The sequence below is a fragment of the Silurus meridionalis genome, chromosome 23, assembly GCF_014805685.1.
Source record: "Silurus meridionalis isolate SWU-2019-XX chromosome 23, ASM1480568v1, whole genome shotgun sequence".
Taxonomy (NCBI): domain Eukaryota; kingdom Metazoa; phylum Chordata; class Actinopteri; order Siluriformes; family Siluridae; genus Silurus; species Silurus meridionalis.
The window spans coordinates 21,944,126-21,965,749 of NC_060906.1; the positions used below are offsets into that span (position 1 = coordinate 21,944,126).

Genomic DNA, 21,624 nt, shown 5'->3' on the forward strand with positions numbered 1-21,624 from the left:
TTATTTCATTTAGGACAACTAGAGATTGGACATAAAGATTTGACTCAGACTTAAAATCAGCTTATCCTGTCATTTCATTTAGGACACCCAGAGATTAGACATACAAATTGGACTTAGACTTACAATCTGCTTATCCTGTCATTTCATTTAGGACAACTAGAGATTGGACATAAAGATTGGACTCAGACTTAAAATCAGCTCATCCTGTCATTTCATTTAGGACACCTAGAGATTGGACATAAAAATTGGACTCAGACTTAAAATCAGCTCATCCTGTCATTTTATTTAGGACACCTAGAGATAAGACATAGAGATTGGACTAGGATTAATAGTCTGTTCATCCTGTCATTCCACTTGGGACATCTGAAGATTGGACATAAAAATTGGACTTGAAAAAAAAAAAAAAAAAAAGATTCCATCCACTATCTTGATTTCTTTATCTAATTATTGATTTTTTTTATCTATAAAGATGGGATTTAATTGCTATAAGAAAAAAAATAATTAAAAAAATTACCTTAGCTATTTTGCATATTTGATATAAAAGATAAATCTGCTCTTCATTAGTCTAAAATAAAAATTAAATGAACTGACCCGTGTGGAAATGTGGAAAGAAGGTTCTGCTCCAGAGCCAGGTTTGTGAGGTGAACACAGTCCTTCAGAGCATCAGGTTCAAACTGTTGGATGGTGTTGTTCTCCAGAAAGAGATGTCTCAGTTGCCTAAGACCAGACAGATGCTGATAGGTCACTTCCTGTATCTGATTCTGTCCACAGTCCACCTTCTGAAGATTACTAGACAGCCTGCTGGGCAGCACTCGCAGCTGGTTACCTGCCAACTCCAACACGGTGAGATGGGGAAGCCGGAGACCTCTGTCTACAGACACCAGTCTGTTGTTGCAGACTGCCAGAGTGCTGAGATCAGACAGTCGGGTCAGATCACGGTTTTTTAACGATCGGATCTGATTTCTGTTTAGGTTTAAGTGAACCAGGGCTTGGGGGAGGTTGTGAGGAAGTTTGGTTAGAAGGTTTGAGGACACATCTAAAGTCTTTAGATGTTGTACTGATGAGAAGAAAGCTGATGGGAGTGATGAGATCTTATTATTCGCTAGACTCAACCAAGTCAGCACTGGCAACCTAAGAACTCCCTGTATGGCTTTAATTTTATTACCATCCAGATACAGAGTCTCCAGTTTTAGCAGTGCCGAGAGGGAGCTGGAGCGCACTGTGGTAATCAGGTTATTCTGCAGGTTTAGTACACGAAGTCTCCTCAGGCCGTGCAGAGCAGACTCCTGCAGGGTATGAATCTGGTTGTGACCCAGGTTTAGGTCCTTAAGGCTGGAGGGAAGGGCACGAGGGATGATGGGAAGCTTGTTTTTCTGGAGATCCAACCATTTCAAATGCTTCTGAACCCTGAATGCATTGGCTTCGACCTGCTCCAATCCACATGATGACAGGATGACTTCTTCTAGACCTGGCAACCCAGACAATTCTCTCCCCTTAGAACGAAAAACACAAGTTTTAAAAGAGAAGTTTGTCTGTCTACATTTCCATCTCTTTCTTCGTTTGCACAATTTCTGTGCACAATTGCACAACTGACACTTTAACACTCACAGGCACACGCCAGTGACACTTTAATACAGCACATGAACACGTATAATGATACTGTGACACTTTAAATCTGTCGGTATCTCCGTCATATCCATAACCCATCCTATACTATTTGCACATACCGTATCTATTTTATATTCTTGTGACATTTTTATTCTTAGATTTGATCCTTTATAGTTTATACGTCTATACTTTAAATTTAATGTAATACCATTTATTTATTACACAATCATTTTTCAATATTAGACGGTCTCATTTCAAAAAGCGTTTCACTACACGTCTCACTCTGTACGAATGTGTATGTGACAAATAAAATATGATTGGATTTGAAACACATCTACTACTAGCTATATTACAAAAGTTATTATTACTTTTAGTTCTGCTACTACTGAATACAGAGGCTGTCAAAAGTTTAGAAATGTCTAGCCTTTTATGTTTTTTGAGAAACTTGCATGTTTCTATGCAACAAACCTGGTAAAAAAAAGAACTGGACAGAGAGAGTAAATGACTGGAGGTGGAAGCTTAATGGTTTGGGGTTGTTTTTGGACACTTATTCCAGATGAAAGGAAACCAACATGGCTGCCATTCCATACTTCAACACCATGCAATTCCATCTGGATTTAATTGGAACCGACATCATTATTTAACACACACACACACACACACACACACACACACACACACACACACACACACACACACATCTGCATCAGATGCTAAACTTTTCCTCCTACATCATTTACCTTTATATTTCTTTACCCTGAAGAAACAAGTGTAATAGTTTCGTTGTTAGTTAAGTATAGTTAAGTTACATGCCTTGTAAAGAAGTGGAGGCTCAGGAGATTTTCTTAATGATCAGTCCATCAAATAAAAGGTCATGAGTTCAAATCCAAGCACCGCCAAGATGCTCTTGTGCAAAGCCTTTTAGCTCGGTTGCATATTCTTTCATTTCTAAGACACTTTAGATAAAAGCCTTAGAGATGGATAAAGCATTAACACAATGCCACCATCTTTATCCACCGTATATATATCTGGGTTTCTCTTTCTCTCTCTTTCTCTCTCTTTCTCTCTCTCTCTCTCTCTCTCTCTCACTCCCTCCAGCTGCACATGCTTTTCCTAAAGTATACCACTGATACCACCTTCTTCTCTCTGGATTTGGTGGATCCCATTCTTATGCCCGAATAAGGATGTGTGAAAACATGAGATTTCTGTGGATGGTACCACATTTTAAAACCACAAAAAATGCCTTGGACAATATATTTAGTACAATTAAATTAACTGTAAAAGCAGGAAAATTTTCCTTCACTTCAACTAGGAGACCCAAACCTGTTCCAACAGGACAATGCCCCTGTGCACAAAGCCAGGGTTGAAGTAGAAGATCTCTCTGCTATAAAGCTCCAAACCTATTGTACATCTTTGGGGTAAATGTGAACCCTGACTGCACCCCAGGCCTCCTCACTTCATCAGTATCTGACTTTACTAACACCCTTGTATCTGATTAAATCTCTCACAAATCTCCACAAGCACACAACAAAATCTAGTGGATCATCTTCCCAGAAGAGTGGAGGTTATTAGAAGAGGAAATAGGGACCAAATGTGGAACGAGATGTTTAAAAAGCACAAATAGTTTTGGTCCACACACATTAGAAATGCCTTAGATGATTTACAGGCAACCTGGTGGACCTCTTTACATTGAACCCAAATAGAAATAACAAGTAAAAAGCTACTAGTGACGAGTCAAAACCCGAGTCAAGGTGAAGTATTCAAGCATTACCTTTATCTCCTCTATGTTGTTATATACCAAGTTCAGTCTCCTCACGCCTCCTGCAATGCCTGATGGTACAGACTGCACCCCGAAACACTGCACAGATGCTGCTGCTTCACACACACACTTCGCTGGACACTCATGGCACCACACAGAGCCAATTTTGTAAAGCAAAGCGGAAATGAGAACGTGAAGCATCCACATCATGGAGACATGACTCGAGCTGGGTCAGTGCTTCGTGAGATTTGTAGGTTTAAATAGCTGATCTGCTAGTGACAGAAGGACTCCTCTGGTTTATCTGGAACAATGGTTTAGATCATTATCTCAGTCAGAAAACATTGACAAGGAACTGGAATCTCGGCTGTAGATTGTCCTGTGTGTTTGCAGACGTGAGAAACTTGCTGATACACTGTTTACAGCCCAACACAATTTCCTTCACTTAAGTACTTCTGAGTTCCTTTAGTGTGAGTGACTGAAAAAGAGGACAATCATTATTTGGTGTGCTATTTGGTGGCACATAACAGTAGCTTCGTATGCAGTTTGCAAATATATTTATAGCACTTATGAGACCCTCTCATCAGAGCAACTTAATAATCTTAATTAATAACTTAATAATCTCATTTATACAACTAAGCAGTTAAGAGTTAAGAGCCTTGCTCAAGGGCCCAGCATTTGCAGATTAGCTGGGGTTTGAACTCATAACCTTTCAATCAGAAGTCCAGTGTCTCCATAATTGGAAAATTTGCCAGTACAATTTGGATTTTAAATGTATAAAACTTCAGTTCTTCAAATCCAGATTCACATTTTTCCAAATCCTACACTATCAGCTTGTTGCGGCTCAAAGCGATGCCAATGGAATCTGTGCTCTTTTGCTGTTCGCCAGATGTTCTGAAAAGTGGAACCTGGATTTGAAATGGATCACACCAACAAAAAGATGCCTTTATTAATCTGTATTTTCTGCCTCTGATTACAGAAGTCCAAATTTAGTCTTCCAAATTCTTAAACATCTCATGTAGTTTTATATTTGTATAACTAAACCTGGCTTTCGCCACGACCATAGCCATAGAAGCTGGCATAGAAAATAAAGAAATAGATAGAAAAAACTACAAAAGTCGTTCAGTTGAATTTGAAAACCTTCAGGAGCAGGGGTTTAATGCTATTTCATACAATCTGAGATATTTACAATGTTAAAGAGTTGGATTCTCAAGCTAAACATTGCTAAAGTAAAAAAAAAAAAAAAAAAACATTTGGATGCCAAATTCACTTCTTCCATGTTTGTATAAATATCTGTAAGTTTTATTGAGTATGGCTCTTTATTACATCATAGAGGGCAGATTTACTTGTATAAACACTTCTTCGGGAAGAGCCGCACCCGTCACCATGCTTCACTCGGTTATGGAAGTCGTCACAACGCTGCACCGAGCTCACTGGAGAAATATGTCTTCAAAGATATGTCTTTTTGGATGTAAGGAAAAGAGAACCTTGTTCGGTACTTGCTGAACATATAGACACGTCTTGTTGTGGTTGTTGTTGTTCTTGTTCTCAATTTCAGACTCTGAATCCTGGATCAAATACATAGCTAGATCTGATTATTAGCTGTAGTTCATTAAAGATTTCAAAGTTTTTGTAAATGTTTTATTGATAGCAATGTCACAGAAGATCGCTGCACGTGCTTGCGCCTCTTTAGCTCCGCCCACAGCACACCTACAGGATATCAACTGTTTATTTTATAAATCTGATCAGACTAAACGCTCTTTTATGTACCTTTTATGTACCTTTTGCACATCCCAAGCCACAATTAATCCCCATTTTATTTTTCTAATAACCTCCACTTTACTGGGTAGATGTTCCACTAGATTTTTGTGGGGATTTGTGCTCATTCAGGTGAGGAGGCCTGGGGTGCAGTCGGCGTTCACGTTCATCCCAAAGGTGATTAATAGGTTTGGCTATAGCAGGAGATCTTCCATTCCAACCCATGTGAATCATATCTTTATGGAGCCAGCTTTGTGCAACGAGAAGCATCATGCTGGAACAGATTTGGGTCTCCTGGTTCAAGTGAAGGGAAATGTAATTCTACCACATCCGAAAACGTCCTATACAATGTGTGCCTCTAATTTTGTGGGAACAGTTTGGGAAAGAACCACATAAAGGCTGGAAAAATCAGGTGTCCCGATACTTTTGTCTTCATTGCTTAGTGTTATATATTTTTTAATTGTTATATATTAGAGATAGAATATGGGCTGGTCCTCAGGTCAAAAGAGAGAGAGGATTGAGATTGTGTGACGTGCTGTAGTTTTGAGGTTCGGAGTTATGAGAAAGCACAGACTGGACCTCACATGGACTGTTACTGAGATCACTACTTTGATTTAAAGCATATAATGGAAGTAAAGCCTGCATTCACATAGAGTATTTCATGTAATACTTTCATAAGAAGCCTGGTTTACACCAGAATTGTTGTAAACTGCTAAAATTTGGGGCATGGAGCATTCTTTGCTGACTTGCAATGGTTTTGGTAACTGTTTTGAACACACAATGTCTGCATCTAATATTGCAACATCCTGTTCAATTTCAAATATAGTCAATATTAAAATATAATATGTGCAATACAGGAATCAGATGTTCACTGATCCAGAGAGATTTTCACCGCTAAGCTCTGTATTAGATCTCGAGTGGAATACAGACTGAAACTGCACTGCACATTTTATTGTATTTCCATGAAACCTTGACTACTCTACAAAAGACCACCTGCAATCCTGTCCACATTTTGACAGGAAAAACAGACCGATCTATTCACAGAAGAACTCCGTAAGAGACATTGTTGTGTTCAGTGAACGTAAGTTTTAGACTGCAAAGTCAGCATTAGCAAAGGACGAGGAAAGAAAAACAGACTGGATTCGGCCTTTGGTCCATCCTGTCAGCACAATGTGACAAGCAAAACAGGATGGCAGAATTAGCACAGCTCCATAATATTAAAGAAATCTGATGCAAACTGATTGGTTTGGTAAAGAAGACATGGGGACAGCAGGTCCCATTAAGTCCCATTATAATACATAAAAATTTAACATTTCACACGTGAAATTTAAACACGTGGCTTTTAGACTCTTTACATTGTCTTGTTTGGGTGAGTTTGTGCCCATGATTGTCTCAGATTCCTGTTTACGGCTGACAGAAGTGGAACCTGATGTTGTATTCTGGTGTTGTAGCTTATCCACATTTTGATGTGCCCTGCATTTTGCAATGCTCTTCTGCTCATAATAGAATAAATTTGAATAAATTAGAATGGATTAGAACAGAACAGAACAGAATGATTGTCTGTCTTTGTAAAATAAAAAAATAGAATAGAATAAAAATAGAATTTACATATTTAAATCAAATAAAATAATTCAAACTAATTTATTTGCCTAAACTAAAATTTCTGTACAGGTAGAAAGGAGAAGAATATAGCAATAAAATATAAACTTATAATATGTGTAATATGTGGTGGAATACAGGCCTCAGATTGTCATTAATCCATTTAATTATATTCATATTAGAATATTAATTATATTATATTATACTAATAGAATTTATATAATGTAACATAATATAATATCATATAATATAATGATCTTACCTTGTTTTAATTATCAAAGGTTTTATGTACAAGAAATCTGTCGTGATTTTCTGCTGCTATAAAACCAAACAAACAAACAAACAAACAAACAAATAAACAAATAAACAAATACAGGGTATGTAAAAGTGAGGCAAATGATAGATTCAAGTGTAAATTAAAACCAAACCTAAACAAAACCAAACTCAGATGCTCATTAAACCAGTGAGATTTAATTAACGTCAAATTAAAATATAAATTTTTACTATATTTTATTATATTATAATATATTAGACAAGTCAAGCAACTTAACGAATAGAATAGAATAGAATAGAATAGAATAGAATAGAATAGAATAGAATAGAAGGAATCTGCCAAGGTGTGCTACATTTATGGTGAGTTTATAATATAATATGATATAATATTACAAACAAATCTATAATAGATTACACTAAATAAATAAATAAATAAATAAATAAATAAATAAATAAATAAATGCACAATAAATATTTGCATTACAAATTTTAATAAACATAAATAAGTGGAAAGGGGAAAAAAAAAACAATAGTTCACAAATTAAAAAATAAAAATCACAATAATAAAATAAAAATCACAATTTCCGGGCTCGATTTAGTTTCGATCGATAAGATATGTATTCCGTTACTTTTCCTGCCCAGCAGCTCTGAAGCGTGTGGCAGACATGCGTAATCGATCCCCGTTGACGACTCGGCTTCGATTTGGGATCTGTACATGCTGATGTGAACACGGAAACGCAAAAATACGGATATATCTAAATATAAATCTATAAGAGAATAGATCAAACGAATTATCCGCATTATCCGAGCAGATCGGTGTGAGATCCTGCTCAGGAGCTGAGATATAAGTGATCGGAAGAGAGAGGAGACGGTTTTTCCTGGAAGAGAAGGGATCCTCGCCGTCTTGTTTGCCCAATGTCCGCGTCCGCAACCACCGGCGCTTCCCCCGCGGCCTCGCCGGGTTCCCGGCTCTCCACCCCGGCCGCAGGGATGTCGGTGTTCCGCTGGCTGGAGGTGCTGGAGAAAGAGTTCGATAAGGCGTTCGTGGATGTGGATCTGCTGCTCGGAGAGATTGATCCGGACCAGGCCGACATCACGTACGAAGGCCGGCAGAAGATGACGAGCCTGAGCTCGTGCTTTGCTCAGCTTTGTCATAAAGCTCAGACTGTCTTTCAGCTCAACCATAAACTAGAGGTGAGGACACAAAAGCTCAGAAAGACACTTCCATGTCCCTCACATGTCTATCATAATGTCCAACACAATCCAAGTGATCGAATTGAGTCTTATGGGGGTCCAAAGTTGATGTGTAATATAGATTTTTTACTAAAATATTATAAAATAATGAAATAATTTACTAAAATAATCTTGGGAACACTTTAAGTTCATGTTTCACTTGTCATTGGGGGTCCCCAATGCTTACAGGGGTCCTGGATCCCATTCGAGCACTGATTCTGGGTTTATAATGAACTCTCTATACACACACACACACACATATATACATACATACATACATACATACATACATATAGAAATGTGTATATACAGTGTGTGTGTTTGTGTGTTTATATCAGTAAGAAACCTTCACTTTACACCATCCTGATTGCACAAACCAGTTAAACCCGTAAAGCTCTCATTATGATTCGAATACCTGGGTGTTTCAGTCACCTGCGTCATCAGTCATCATCATTTGTGCACTCTGATCCTTTCTGTGTGTGTGTGAGTAGGTGTGTGTGAGTAGGTGTGTGGAAGGAAGTGAAGTTGCTGTTGACTCTGTAAACACACTTCTTTTTTCACTCATTCATGATGAATCGTTTCTATTTACTGACTTTTGTCCGAGGCTTCAGTTTGTGTCGTTGTTTTTGAGGAAACCGAAGTGTTTGATTCTGAGCAGTAGGGTCTAGTGACGGTTTAATGCATATACAAGATTTACATATTCAATGTGGAAATTAAACCATAAATCCAACCCTGTCTTTGGTTCTGAAGTCCTGGTCCTTAAATTTGGTTCTAAAACCCTGCTTCTTTGACTTTGGTTCTGAAGTCCTGTTCCTTGGCTTTGGTTCTGAAGTTCTGGTCCTTTACTTTGGTTTCAAAACCCTGGTTCTTTGGCTTTGGTTCTGAAGTTCTGGCCAATAACTTTGGTTCTAAAACCCTGGTTCTTTGACTTTGGTTCTAAAACCCTGGTTCTTTGACTTTGGTTCTGAAGAACTGTTCCTTGGCTTTGGTTCTGAAGTTCTGGTCCTTTACTTTGGTTCTAAAACTCTGGTTCTTTGGCTTTGGATCTGAAGTTCCGTTACTTAACTTTGGTTCTAAAACCCTGGTTCTTTGGCTTTGGGTCTGAAGTCCTGGTCCTTAATTTGTTTCTAAAACCCTGCTTCTTTGACTTTGGTTCTGAAGTCCTGTTCCTTGGCTTTGGTTCTGAAGTTCTGGTCCTTTACTTTGGTTCTAAAACCCTGGTTCTTTGGCTTTGGTTCTGAAGTCCTAGTCCTTGATATGGTTCTTAAACCCTGGTCCTTATCTTTTGGTTCTGAAACCCTGGTTCTTATCTTTTGGTTCTGAAACCCTGGTTCTTTGGTTTTGGTTCTTGAACTTTGGCCCTTGGTCTTTGGCTTTGGTTCTGGAACCCTGGTTCTTGATCTTGGCTTTTGTTTGCTAATCCTAAACTTTGGTCCTTGGTTCTCATACTTTGGTTTGGATCTCAAAACTTTGGTCTTTGGCTGTTGATTGCTAGTCTGAAGGTAGTGGTCGACCGACATCTTATTTATAAATTTTTTTGAGATTAAGGGGAAAAAAGAAAACCGGGAAAACATTTTAACCAAAACAATCGGCGTCATCTATCAGCCATCGCCTGCCTTGATTTCTAAATATTGGCATCGGCCAGAGAAAATCCAATAACGGTTGACCTCCAGTCCGAGTCTTTTTAGGGTCTGAGGGAAATTAATTTTTATATTTTTATTTATATATTTGTATTTGTGATTTGATACAGTTTTCACAGATATTATGTTGCAACTCCAGCAATAAAAATTTCAATTTTTCTTAAAAAAAAGGAAAAAAATTGCTTGTTGATTTGAAGAGACTCGTCTTATTTTCTCTTGTATATTTAGTTTTGCTCTTTTATAAAGAAAAAGTGCTTCTTATCTGATTAATCGGTAGAATATTCGATTAGTAAAATAATCGATAGCTGCAGTCCTACTTGGGCTGTTGGTTTTGATTCTTAAACCCTGGTCCTTGTTCTCGGTTCTCTGGCTTTGATTCATGAATTCTGGCCTTGACTTTGGTTCTTAATCATTGGTTCTTGATTCTTGATCCTTTGCGTTAGTTCTCAAACTTCGGTCCTCAAATACAGTTTTTGAAAGCTGATCCTCTGCCTTGGTTCTTGAACCCTGGGTGGCCTTCAGCCTTGAATGTTAGTCCTGGAATTAAATCCGAGGATCTGTAAAAAGTCATAGAAATCAAACAATGAAAAGTTGATCCCTGACTTTGGTTTATGACCCCTGGTCCTAGCGATTTGTTCAGAAAAGATCTCTCAGATTCCCATGTGACCTGAGAAGAACGAAAAGTTGAAAATACATTTTGAAAACCAGCACTCTTTTTTTTCCTGAAATGCGACTGATGTTCAGACAGAGACCAGGAAATAGTGGCATGGAGATAATTACGGGTTGCGACAAGTCCTCTTGCTTTTAGATCTAATCGTTTTGAACGAGAAGTCCAGGTTTGTAGTGATAAAGTCTGTAAACTTGTTTGGTCACTAACTTCTCTTTCTGACCATTGCATCTTCAAAACAAACTGTATAGATAATAAAGAATGTACAAGATAGTTCTTTATAATTGTAAGTTTGTCTCTAACGAGCGATCCACTGGTGACTGTGGCAAGAAGAAACTTCGAGATGGCATGAAGAAGAAACTTGAGAGGAAGCAGACTTGAGGGAACCAGTCCTCATCTGGGTGGCACTGAATGTCCATTTACTGCAGTACATAGTTGTTGAGGTGTGGTGTAATACGTGTGGTGTAATAGGTGCTTAAATGTAACTTGTGGTCTTGAGTTATTGTAGCATTAAGTACAGTCCAAATCCATCCTCAAAGCTCCAGTGTTGCTCCGTAACTTCCTAAATAACACACTCAGTAACTATCCCTCAGCAGACACACGGCTGCCGTAAGAACCAGGCTTTCCTCCTTATAAAGCTGTCTGCCCCCTTCTGCATACCCGAGCATACTGACTCCAGCGGCTCTCTGAGATTAGCATGAGGAAGACTCCTGTCAGCTACTGAAGCTATCATTGTTTGCATTTCTTTGTGATTTTTTCAGATGAACGTCTGTTTCTTAAAATATACAGTGCATCAGAAAATTATTCACATCATTTGACTTTTATTTATTTATTTGTTTGTTTGTTTGTTTTAATTTAAAGAATTTTCCCCACATTTTGCGTTACAGACTTATTCCAAAATGGATGAAATTCTTCAAACAATACCCCATAATGACAACGTGAAAAGTTTGTTTGAAATCTTTGTAAATTTATTATAAATAAAAAAAAACTCACACACATATACGTAAGTGCTCGGGTGCATCCCGATTCCACTGATTGTCCCTGAGATTGAGTTTCTACAACTTGATCGGAGTCCACCTGTGATAAATTCAGCTGATTTGGAAAGGCGCACACACCTGCCTATTTCCTAAAATACAAAACAAATTGAACACCTCGACACACATTAACCAGAAATCAACCTGTTCAGCATGCCAGAATTGAAAAAGAAAAAGGGACAAAGTAGTAAAGCAATTTTTCAAAAAGGGAACTTCAGTTAACAGTATCCGTTATAAAGAGAAATTTAGCAACTCACAAGATATGAATGCAATGCCGACTCCTATAATGATGCAATTTTAACCACGGAAAATGATTCACAGTATGCTGTTATACACAGTATAACCTTAAAAATGGGGAAACCCCACCTAGTTTCAGAGTAACTACCCATGTAAAGTCAAAGTTTGTAAGTTTGCAAAGTAAGTCAAAGTTTGTAAAGTAAGTGAGTCAAAGTTCGTAAAGTAAGTGAGTCAAAGTTCGTAAAGTAAGTGAGTCAAACGTTGTAAAGTAAGTGAGTCAAACGTTGTAAAGTAAGTGAGTCAAACGTTGTAAAGTAAGTGAGTCAAAGTTTGTAAAGTAAGTGAGTCAAAGTTTGTAAAGTAAGTGAGTCAAAGTTTGTAAAGTAAGTGAGTCAAAGGTTGTAAAGTAAGTGAGTCAAAGGTTGTAAAGTAAGTGAGTCAAAGTTTGTAAAGTAAGTGAGTCAAAGTTTGTAAAGTAAGTGAGTCAAAGTTTGTAAAGTAAGTGAGTCAAAGTTTGTAAAGTAAGTGAGTCAAACGTTGTAAAGTAAGTGAGTCAAAGTTTGTAAAGTGAGTCAAAGTTTGTAAAGTAAGTCAAAGTTCGTAAAGTGGTAAACCTCTGTGTATCGAATTATAAATATAGTCGAGTAGAGAGTAACAGTTGCTTAGATTTTCGGTACTCAGTAAAACTAGTAAATAGGCAAAAAAATTGCTTAAGTAACAATTTTTCCATGGCAACTATTAAAAACCCCTGGTTGGAATGTAATTTTGCTTGGAAACGCTTTTATTTAGAAGCATGCTCACAATGGATTTTTCATACTGTTCATGTGTTTTTGCGCCTCCTGAGAAGCTGAAATGTTTTATATAGCAATTTAAATATGATTGATTTGGTGATGGTCTGCCATGTATATAACCCCAGCGTTTTAAAACGTAACAAACAAATAACTACAGTAACAAAGTACATTTCCTCAAATACTTTACACCACTCATTTCTTTTTTTATTGTTCATCTCTTTTGCATCTTTCCACCCTGACGAGTGTATTTCAGTGGTGTATTACATCACTCTCACTGATTCATTCTCACTTTCCACATTTCTTTAAAGGCTTTCTTAAAAATAGCACAACTTCTCCGACTCGGCAGGACGACGACGTGTTAAATCGTAAGTGTGAAGAGTTATAATTGGCAACTGCCCCAGACATCATCTCATCCAAACTGTTGCGTCTTCACACTGCTCATTAAGTGTTGGAAGAAGTCCCAGAACAAGGATTAGGGCTAATACTCCGGCATTAAAACTCTGGAAAGCATTAAAGCCAAGGAAGTGCGACTAAGCAACTGTTATTCTTACTCTCAAATCGCAAACACTGGAAGAAAGATTACTGCGATATTATAAGTAGAAATGGGCTGAAGAGGTGGATGGATGTTGAATGGAAAAAAAAACGGCTGTTTGGATTCGTATCATTTTGAAGGTCTAGACCTCCAGTTTGACCGAATGTCCTTTTTTATGAATGAAGGCTTCTACTTAAAAATCTTAATCACATAGCAATAACTAGCAATGTTGGAAAATAGTGTATTTATATCCAAAATGCTGTAAAATCCTGTCAGCTTGGTTTGTTTTACACTTAAATTATTGTAAAAATCCACACTTGAGGGCATGGCTGTACAAATGACTTTTGTTATAGTGGCTCTGGATACAGGCATCTGCCAAAGGCTGTAAATGTAAATTTTAACCACCAACATATACATTTATATTTTATACCCTATTTATCTCTGTAAAGCTGCTTCGAGGCAATGTCCATTATAGAGCTGTTGATTATTTTAGTAAACGAGTATTCTGCCGATTATTCCAACTAATAATCGAATAATCGGATAAGAAGTGCGTTTTCTTTATTACAGATCAATAATAATTATACGAGAGAAAATAAGACGGGTCTCTTAAAATTAACAAGTATTTTGTTTCTTTTTTTAAGAAAAATTAAAATTTATATTGCTGAAATTGCAACACAAAAATTTCTGTGTAAATACGTTTTGTCATAAATAAAAATAAATTTTAGATTTGGAAAAAAAAAAGTAAACCCTTTTTTTTTTTTTTTTTTTTCCCCTCCCCTTTGTTTGAGTTTGAAATGATTATGAAGCCACCTGACATACATTTTTATTTTTTCTCGCAATTCACTTTATTTCTCGCAGACTTTTTTTTTTTTTTTTTTTTTAAAAGCTCAAACATCCGACATTTCTGGTGCAACTCTGTTGCGGGCCTGAACAAAGAGGCAGCATTGATGCGAAATTGGTGACAGCAGCAATGATTTAGTCAAGGATTCTAGTGGACTTTCACTTTTACAAAAAGACGTTAAACTTGGTGATGTTTGAGAAAATCTGGTGCAATAAAAATGCAAATAACTTTTTAATCTATTTATTTAAATTTTTTTCTGCGTTGACTTAAATTGAACCTTTTTATCAGTCTTTTATTTTATTTTTTTTTATCAAATCTCTGTCTCTGTTATACCATGTGCTTGCGTCAGGCCCAACTGGTGGATCTAAAGTCGGAGCTGACGGACGTGCAGGCAGAGAAGACCGTGGTGGAGAAGGAGGTTCATGAGCAGCTGCTCCACCTTCACACTCTGCAGCTGCAGCTCCATGCCAAAGCAGGACAGACCGTCGACTCCAGCTCCATTAAAGACAGGATGGTGTGCACCTTCATACATTTTTCACATGTTTATTTGCTTGTCAGTAGGACCTGATTTAGATCTTTTCCAGGATGTACGTAAGAATTAGAGATGCCTTCGAGACGCCTTTCAGAGAACACCAGTAAACTTTAAAGCAGATATTTAATCCTGTGACTATATCAAAAGCGCAACAGTAAAAGAAAATTAGTGTTAAATAAAAAACTGTTTTATATTTTTCCACGTATGAGTAAGTAATAGTGTAGTTCTTAATCAGGTGGGAAGACCAGCCTTTGTTAGCTCTCTGAAGCAGCACTTTAGTGATATAATGGGTCAAGTGGGCAAACTCTGAACAAAAGTTTGCATTCCCTATAATTGAACGGAAACCGGGTCTTATTTTACATCCACAAATAAATAAAGGTCGATGGATTTTTACCCATGGATATTTTTTCTGATAACTGATTAATCAATTAAATAGTTTTTTAAATAAAAAACCAACCTAAAACTGGATGTCAAATAGTACTAAACTTTATAACAAAAAATGTTAATTATTAATTAATAAACATAATTATGTAATGAATACATTATAAATAATAACGATGATAAGCACTCTCCGTGCAGCACGCACTCTCCTGTGTAATCACAAACAGCTTGTAGTGTCAGTAATTCGCCCCTAGAGGCCGCTCTCGTAATCATGTTGGACCTTCTCAGACGCTACCTGTTAAAAACTGCGTATGGATTTTTACCTGTAGCCAATAGTTCCAGCAAAAACGGTCAACCTGTACAAAAAAAAAAACGTGTCGAAACAAAGTTTTATCACTTCGATTATAGTGGCTATAAACAGTCTTTCTTGCCACCTGTAACCCAAGTGTATCTACAAGATACAAAAAGATTTCTTTCAGAATACATACTTCCAAAAAACGCCCAAAAAATCGTCTAAAAAGACAAGTTTAGCATCGTTTTCTCAAAACACGACATAATGAAGCTATGTGAACATTAAATTAACCCTATGGTAATGTAAAAGCTTGTGAAATGTGATCTACTGATACCAAAGAGCTCGAGATCTGATTATAATCCCAACATCTGGATGCGGTGGAGGATGGATGGGGTAGCATGAGATTCGTAATGCAGATGTAAATAGAATAATAATGTACAGAGACACAAATAGCAGTTTTGTTCACAGGGCATGCAAACTTTCCATCATTTTGTAGCATTCAGTCCTGCGATTTCCACTAATACTCTGAAACTTGGATCGGTCACGGGTTTGTCATTTCACCTGTATGTGTTTGCTGCTAATCCTCTCTGAGGTCTGATCTTAACTGCTCTTCTGTCTCTGTTCTGTCTCACTGAGCTGAGCATATGGAGAAACCCTGAGCCATTACTACAGGTCTGCTTTTACCTCCCTGATCCTGAAATCACTGCCTTTCTAACCTTTGACCTTCTGTGTTTCTCTCCTTGGCCCTAAGCCTGTTGCCTCCGTCGAGGAGATGGTAAGTGCTCTGTTATGAATCCTTTTTTTGTTTGTTTTTTTTGTTTTTTCTTTGCCTGTGTCTCTCTCTTTCGCTTTGTGTCCTGTCTGTCCTTGTGGACGTGTCTAACCGATGTTCTGTACATGATGGTGAAAAGTCGTGCTCTCCATCATGTATTATCTGTCGCGGCTGATCCTTTTAGTTCTGCCTGTTTCTGAATTTGCAGTATTTTACTATCACATTCTGAGCAGCGTAAAGACGGATATGGGCAATTTCAAGAAAGAAAGAAAGAAAGAAGGGTGAAAGAAAGAAAAAGAGAAAGAAAGCAGGGTAAAGAAAGAAAGCAGGGTAAAGAAAGAAAGCAGGGTAAAGAAAGAAAGAAAGAAGGGAAAGAAAGAAAGAAAGAAGGGAAAGAAAGAAAGAAAGAAGGGAAAGAAAGAAAGAAAGAAGGAAAGAAAGAAAGAAAGAAAGAAAGAAAGAAAGAAAGAGAAAGAAAGAAGGGAAAGAAAGAAAGAAAGAAAGAAAGAAAGAAAGAGAAAGAAAGAAAGCAGGGTAAAGAGAGAGACAGAAAGAAAGAAAGAAAGAAAGAAAGAAAGAAAGAAAGCAGGGTAAAGAGAGAGACAGAAAGAAAGAAAGAAGAAAGAAAGAAAGAAAGAAAGAAAGAAAGCAGGGTAAAGAAAGAAAGAAAGAAAGCAGGGTAAAGAAAGAAAGAAAGAAAGCAGGGTAAAGAAAGAAAGAAAGAAAGAAAGAAAGCAGGGTAAAGAAAGAAAGAAAGAAAGAAAGAAAGAAAGAAAGAAAGAAAGAAAGAAAGAAAGAAAGAAAGAGAAAGAAAGAAAGAAGAGAAAGAAAGAAAGAAAGAAAGAAGGGTAAGAGAAAGAAAGAAAGAAAGAAGGGTAAGAGAAAGAAAGAAAGAAGGGTAAGAGAAAGAAAGAAAGAAAGAAAGAGAAAGAAAGAAAGAAGGGTAAGAGAAAGAAAGAAAGAAAGAAGGGTAAGAGAAAGAAAGAAAGAAGGGTAAAGAAAGAAAGAAAGAAAAAAGCAGGGTAAGAGAAAGAAAGAAAGAAAGAAAGAAAGAGAAAGAAAGAAAGAAAGAAAGAAAGAGAAAGACTGCAGAAATTACCCATACCCGTCTTAAATGTTTCAGAAAGACTCAGAAAGGTGCTGCCCTCCTGCTTATTAGGTTATAATTTGTAATGGACATGTTGTAATGAAAGCTATTGCTGTAGACTGTAGTGTTGTTATTGTGTGTCTGTCGTGTTGCAGTTTGCTTAGATTAGTTGTAGTCGATGTGTGTAAGAGTCTGTGCTTGTGTGTGTGTGTGTGTACGTGTTGTGTATTTTACACTTTAGATCGTATACACACAAATAGTAGAGCATGTGTAACTTATCTTTCCGTGTACGCGGTGATCAGGAAAAGGAACTGGAGGCGAGTAAGAGGGAGAAGGTGAAGGAGGTGAAGCTGGAAGCCGAGGTGAGGATGCTGAAGAAAGAGAATGAGGCCCTCCGCAGGCACATCGCAGTACTGCAGGCTGAGGTGTACGGCGCTCGGCTGGCAGCCAAATACCTGGACAAGGAGCTCGCTGGGAGGTACGAGAAAGCGAAACGCAGCAGCAACGTTACAGTGATGCTCGGTTGCCAGATTAGCAAAACATAAATCTACATGTTTGTCTAAAGACAATAATATTGCACTATTTACAGGTTGAATTGTTTAACAGTTTTTGAGTAATCAGTGTGATACTGATGTGTGGAGAAACGCATGTTGAGTTGTCTCTTCTGCCTTCCAGAGTTCAGCAGATTCAGTTATTAGGTCGAGACATGAAGGGCCCAGCTCACGATAAACTGTGGAACCAGTTGGAAGCAGAGATTCATTTGCATCGCCACAAAACAGTCATCCGGGCCTGCAGAGGGCGCAACGACCCAAAGAAGCCCTTGCCATCACCTGCAGGACATGTAAGAACTAACTTCTTTTTTTCTTTTCGGCTCTTCCTCCGTGGGGATCGTCAAGATCACCAAATTCCTTGGTGTTCATCTAGCGGAGAACTTCACTTATGTGTTACTGGACACTTACTTTAGTCCTGAGCTCTGTGTTCTGTCATGTAGCTTTATGTTGTGGGATGTAGCTCTGTGTTGTTTTAGCACCAGAACCCTGATTAGGTTGAAAATGACATTAAAAGTTTTATAAAGGGATTCACAAAGCCCTTTTTAAAAGCCTCTACTTTATTCTGGGTGTCTGAAAATTTCACAAAGTAGCTATTTTGTGTTTAGTATTTATTTTGCTATCAATTTTTTCCTTAAAGAAGAAAACAAGGCATTAACACTGAATGAAAGGGTGGAGATTTTTCATTCTTGGCAACCTTTAGGATCCTTTTTTTTTCATCGTTTGTGGTGATTATTAACTGTGATATCTTTCATCAGGATCCAGACTCTCTGAAGAAGACTCAAGGAGTTGGTCCAATCCGCAAAGTACTTCTCTCTAAAGAGGACCATGAGGGGCTCGGGATCTCGATCACAGTGAGTTCTAGCTTGAGCTTCCGTATCTTCTATGTTGTGTCTATAATTCAAATCGATCAGAATGGAGAATGCTGCACTGTAGACTTTGCGTGTAAACGTTTACGCTAGAGGTCGACCGATTCAGCGGTTTTCTCAGTTAATAGCAACAGATAGACAATCTCGGCAAAAATCCATACAGACAGTTTTTCCGGGTTGCATCTGCATTGGAGGATTATACAGTATGAGAGCGGCCTCTACAGGTGAATCACTGATTCTACATGTTGTTTTATAGTGCATTAACTGAAGTTAGCAGATAAACAATACTTCAAAAGCATTTATTAACTTTAGTTAATGTTACATGGGCTTTAAAGCATTACTATTCCACGTCATTCTTGAATTAGCCATCTTTAAATGTCCTCACAAATGCCATAACGTTTGAAATTACATTAATTTTTATTATTATTTACACGGTGTGTTTGATTATTTTATTTTTAGTATCCATTTTTAAAACTACCGGTTGATTATCGGCAAGTGCTCTCCAACCAGGCTATCGGTAAAATCAGTCGACCTCGAGTTTTCCGCTGTGACATTCGTGTGCTTCTGATCTCCCAGGGGGGTAAAGAGCATGGTGTTCCCATCCTGATCTCGGAGATCCACCCGGCCCAGCCTGCAGAGCGATGCGGGGGGCTGCACGTGGGAGATGCCATATTAGCCGTTAACAACATCAACTTGAGGGACGCCAAGCACAAAGAGGCGGTGACCATCCTCTCCCAGCAGGTTAGTGCCTCTGCTGTGATTTGTAAGAATCAGCGTTACACGTACAACAGCTCAGGGACTGTTTTATTGTGTTATCCTACAGAGGGGCGAGATCGAGTTCGAGGTGGTGTACGTGGCGCCGGAGGTGGACTCGGATGACGAGAACGTGGAGTACGAGGACGAGAGCGGGCATCGCTATCGGCTCTATCTGGACGAGCTGGAGGAGGCCGGTAGCCATGGAAATGGACATGCTGATTCGGCGTCGCTGCAAGGCAAGAACAATATATCATCATGTTATATATTATTAGATTCGAGTGTCATGGAGATTCAATAACTGGGATCTACATCTGGTATACCTCCAAATTTATCTACCAAGTCCTTACCACACGTCTCCGCGTTGTTCAGGTGTCTTTTAAACTCGTGTCTCTTCTTTTGTTTGCAGTTGTGGAGAAGCATCTGATGGCAGATACAGCCGAGAACGGAGACACGGGCATCTCCAGCGAGAGCCCTTCTGAGGAGACGCCCTCTAAGACGGCCGAGTCTCTTCAGAACTCCTCATGAAGAGCCAGGCGAGACAGAAGGAACTCCGGTCCCCCACGTCACAGGGGGAAAAACAAAGACCGTGTATGATAGCTGTAATATACCAAGAAGTGTGTTTTGTACCGTATGGACATGACACCGATTCAGAGTCCACTGGAGACCACACCGAGAAGAAACAAAGCGAGAACGGCTTCTCACACCGGAGTCGTATCCAGGGGCGATGCCTTCTGAGTTATCGTTTGTGGTCAGAAAAAATGGCTGCGTTTGGTGTGTATTTACAGAGAAACAGCTCCAGATTCATGGGATAATGTGACGGGTGTATTTTTCTTTTCTTTTTTTTCTTTTTTTTTTATTATATATATCCTTTGTGTGCAGTTACTGATCCCCCCCCAGCAGGTGAATTAGACCTGAGCTCTAACGCTGTACTGGGGTATTAATAAAAATAATCTAATCTCTTCTTTCTGTAAATGAATCGGATATAACATTGGAGGTTAGCATACGGCATCTAATCATGGTTGTGTGTAAGGGTCAATCCGTCTCAAATCGCTAGATCTTTAAAAAAAACTGAGCATCTCAGATTTGCTTTGTATTTTCTAGGAAATAATGTAATTCTCGAAAGAAATATTGGGCAAAGATTCAGGCTTGTAGATGTAGAAGTAAAAAAAGGGGGACATGGCCCTGTAAAATCCAGTGCTACATTTAAGGTCCATATGTTTTAAATAATTCATGCATAATATTCAGGGACCGTAGTGTAATATTTGAACTTCTAAAACAGAAGGTCCCATGATGAATATTTGCAAGATTCAATCTTTCAAAGATTTCAATTTCCTCCATCCAGCCTGAATAGTCCAAGGGAAACTTGAAGAGCTTTTACAGGACCACGGCCCCTTTTAATGCATCTTTATCTCTGCAATCAAAAATCGACGGTTATTTGGGAGGCTTCTGGTGATTTCATGATGATTTTCCTGTTTTGTACATGTCATTTTTAGCGTCTTCCTGGTGTCGTTTCCACTTGTGGTAGGGTTTGGTGTAATGTTATGATTCAGATCATCTGAGGGATTGTGTGAAATGTATTTACTTTATTATCCAGGGTAAGAGGGATTTGTCCTGCTGAGTGAGTATGCACTTAAATTCATTTCCAAGAAAAAAAGAAATGACTTTGCAGTGAAGCCTGCCTCGTTTATTGTCATCGTATATCCCTGTTTGCCCAAACCACAGCCATTCCTGCACATCAGCGCTCTGATTGGACACTAAAACACAGACTAAGGCAGAGAGTGATATCTGACCGGTGTAGCTACAGTGCAACTATTGAATGTGTGTGAATGTGAAAAAGGGGACAGAAATCAAGAATACCTGCTGCAGACATTGAGAGAGAAAGTGTAAATTAATAGTAAGAATCTAAGATTTCTCATGACATAAATATTATTCCTGAATTTATAACATTTTATTAATTATATACACATGAAAACGTAATTTCACACAGAGCTTTTTAAAATGTTAGTGATTTTACAAGAAACCTTTCACCAGATCAGCATGTTTGCAAATATATATATATATTGACACACGCACTATATTTCCAAAAGTATTGGGTCACCTGGTCATTAGTACGGTATGTGATTTTTGCGCATTGGATTCCACATTTACTCCCAATTTGCTCTTATAATTCCCTCCACTCTTCTGGGAAGATGTTCCACTAGATTTTGGAGTGTGTTTATGGATATTTGTGTTTATCAGCCACAAGGGTGTTATGAAAGGCAGGTACTGATGTAGGTGAGGAGACCTGTTGTGCAGTCAGCGTTCATATTCATCCCAAAGGTGTTCAGTAGGGATGAGATCAGAGCTCTATAGTAGAACATTCAAGATCTTGTTCTACAAAGCATGTAAACCAGATCTTTGTGCACAGTGGCATCACCA

The 21,624-nt window shown here is 38.2% G+C and overlaps 2 protein-coding genes across 3 annotated transcripts in view; one reads left to right on the top strand and one right to left on the bottom strand.

Moving 5' to 3' along the window:
* Positions 1-4,947, bottom strand: part of LOC124376705 (nephrocan-like) — a 6,949-nt gene extending 2,002 nt beyond the window's left edge. The window contains exons 1-3 of the mRNA XM_046835920.1: positions 4,864-4,947; positions 1,609-1,626; positions 592-1,493 (exon numbers count right to left, since the gene is read on the bottom strand). Of these exons, the coding sequence (XP_046691876.1) occupies positions 592-1,493; positions 1,609-1,626; positions 4,864-4,947 (1,004 nt within the window). The remainder of the gene's footprint in view (positions 1-591; positions 1,494-1,608; positions 1,627-4,863) is intronic.
* A 2,642-nt stretch (positions 4,948-7,589) lies between these two features.
* On the top strand, positions 7,590-20,879 carry gopc (golgi-associated PDZ and coiled-coil motif containing). 2 transcript variants are annotated; one of them, XM_046836697.1, is made up of 9 exons: positions 7,590-8,188; positions 14,319-14,483; positions 15,926-15,949; positions 17,336-17,511; positions 17,709-17,874; positions 18,340-18,435; positions 19,027-19,191; positions 19,274-19,442; positions 19,613-20,879. In XM_046836697.1, the coding sequence occupies exons 1-9, from the start codon at positions 7,910-7,912 to the stop codon at positions 19,729-19,731; spliced, it is 1,359 nt and encodes a 452-aa protein (XP_046692653.1). In that variant the 5' UTR covers positions 7,590-7,909; the 3' UTR covers positions 19,732-20,879. The 2 variants fall into 2 exon arrangements, with proteins under 2 accessions (XP_046692653.1, XP_046692654.1); XM_046836698.1 differs by lacking the exon at positions 15,926-15,949 and having other exon boundaries at positions 7,591-8,188.
* Positions 20,880-21,624: the final 745 nt, after the last annotated feature.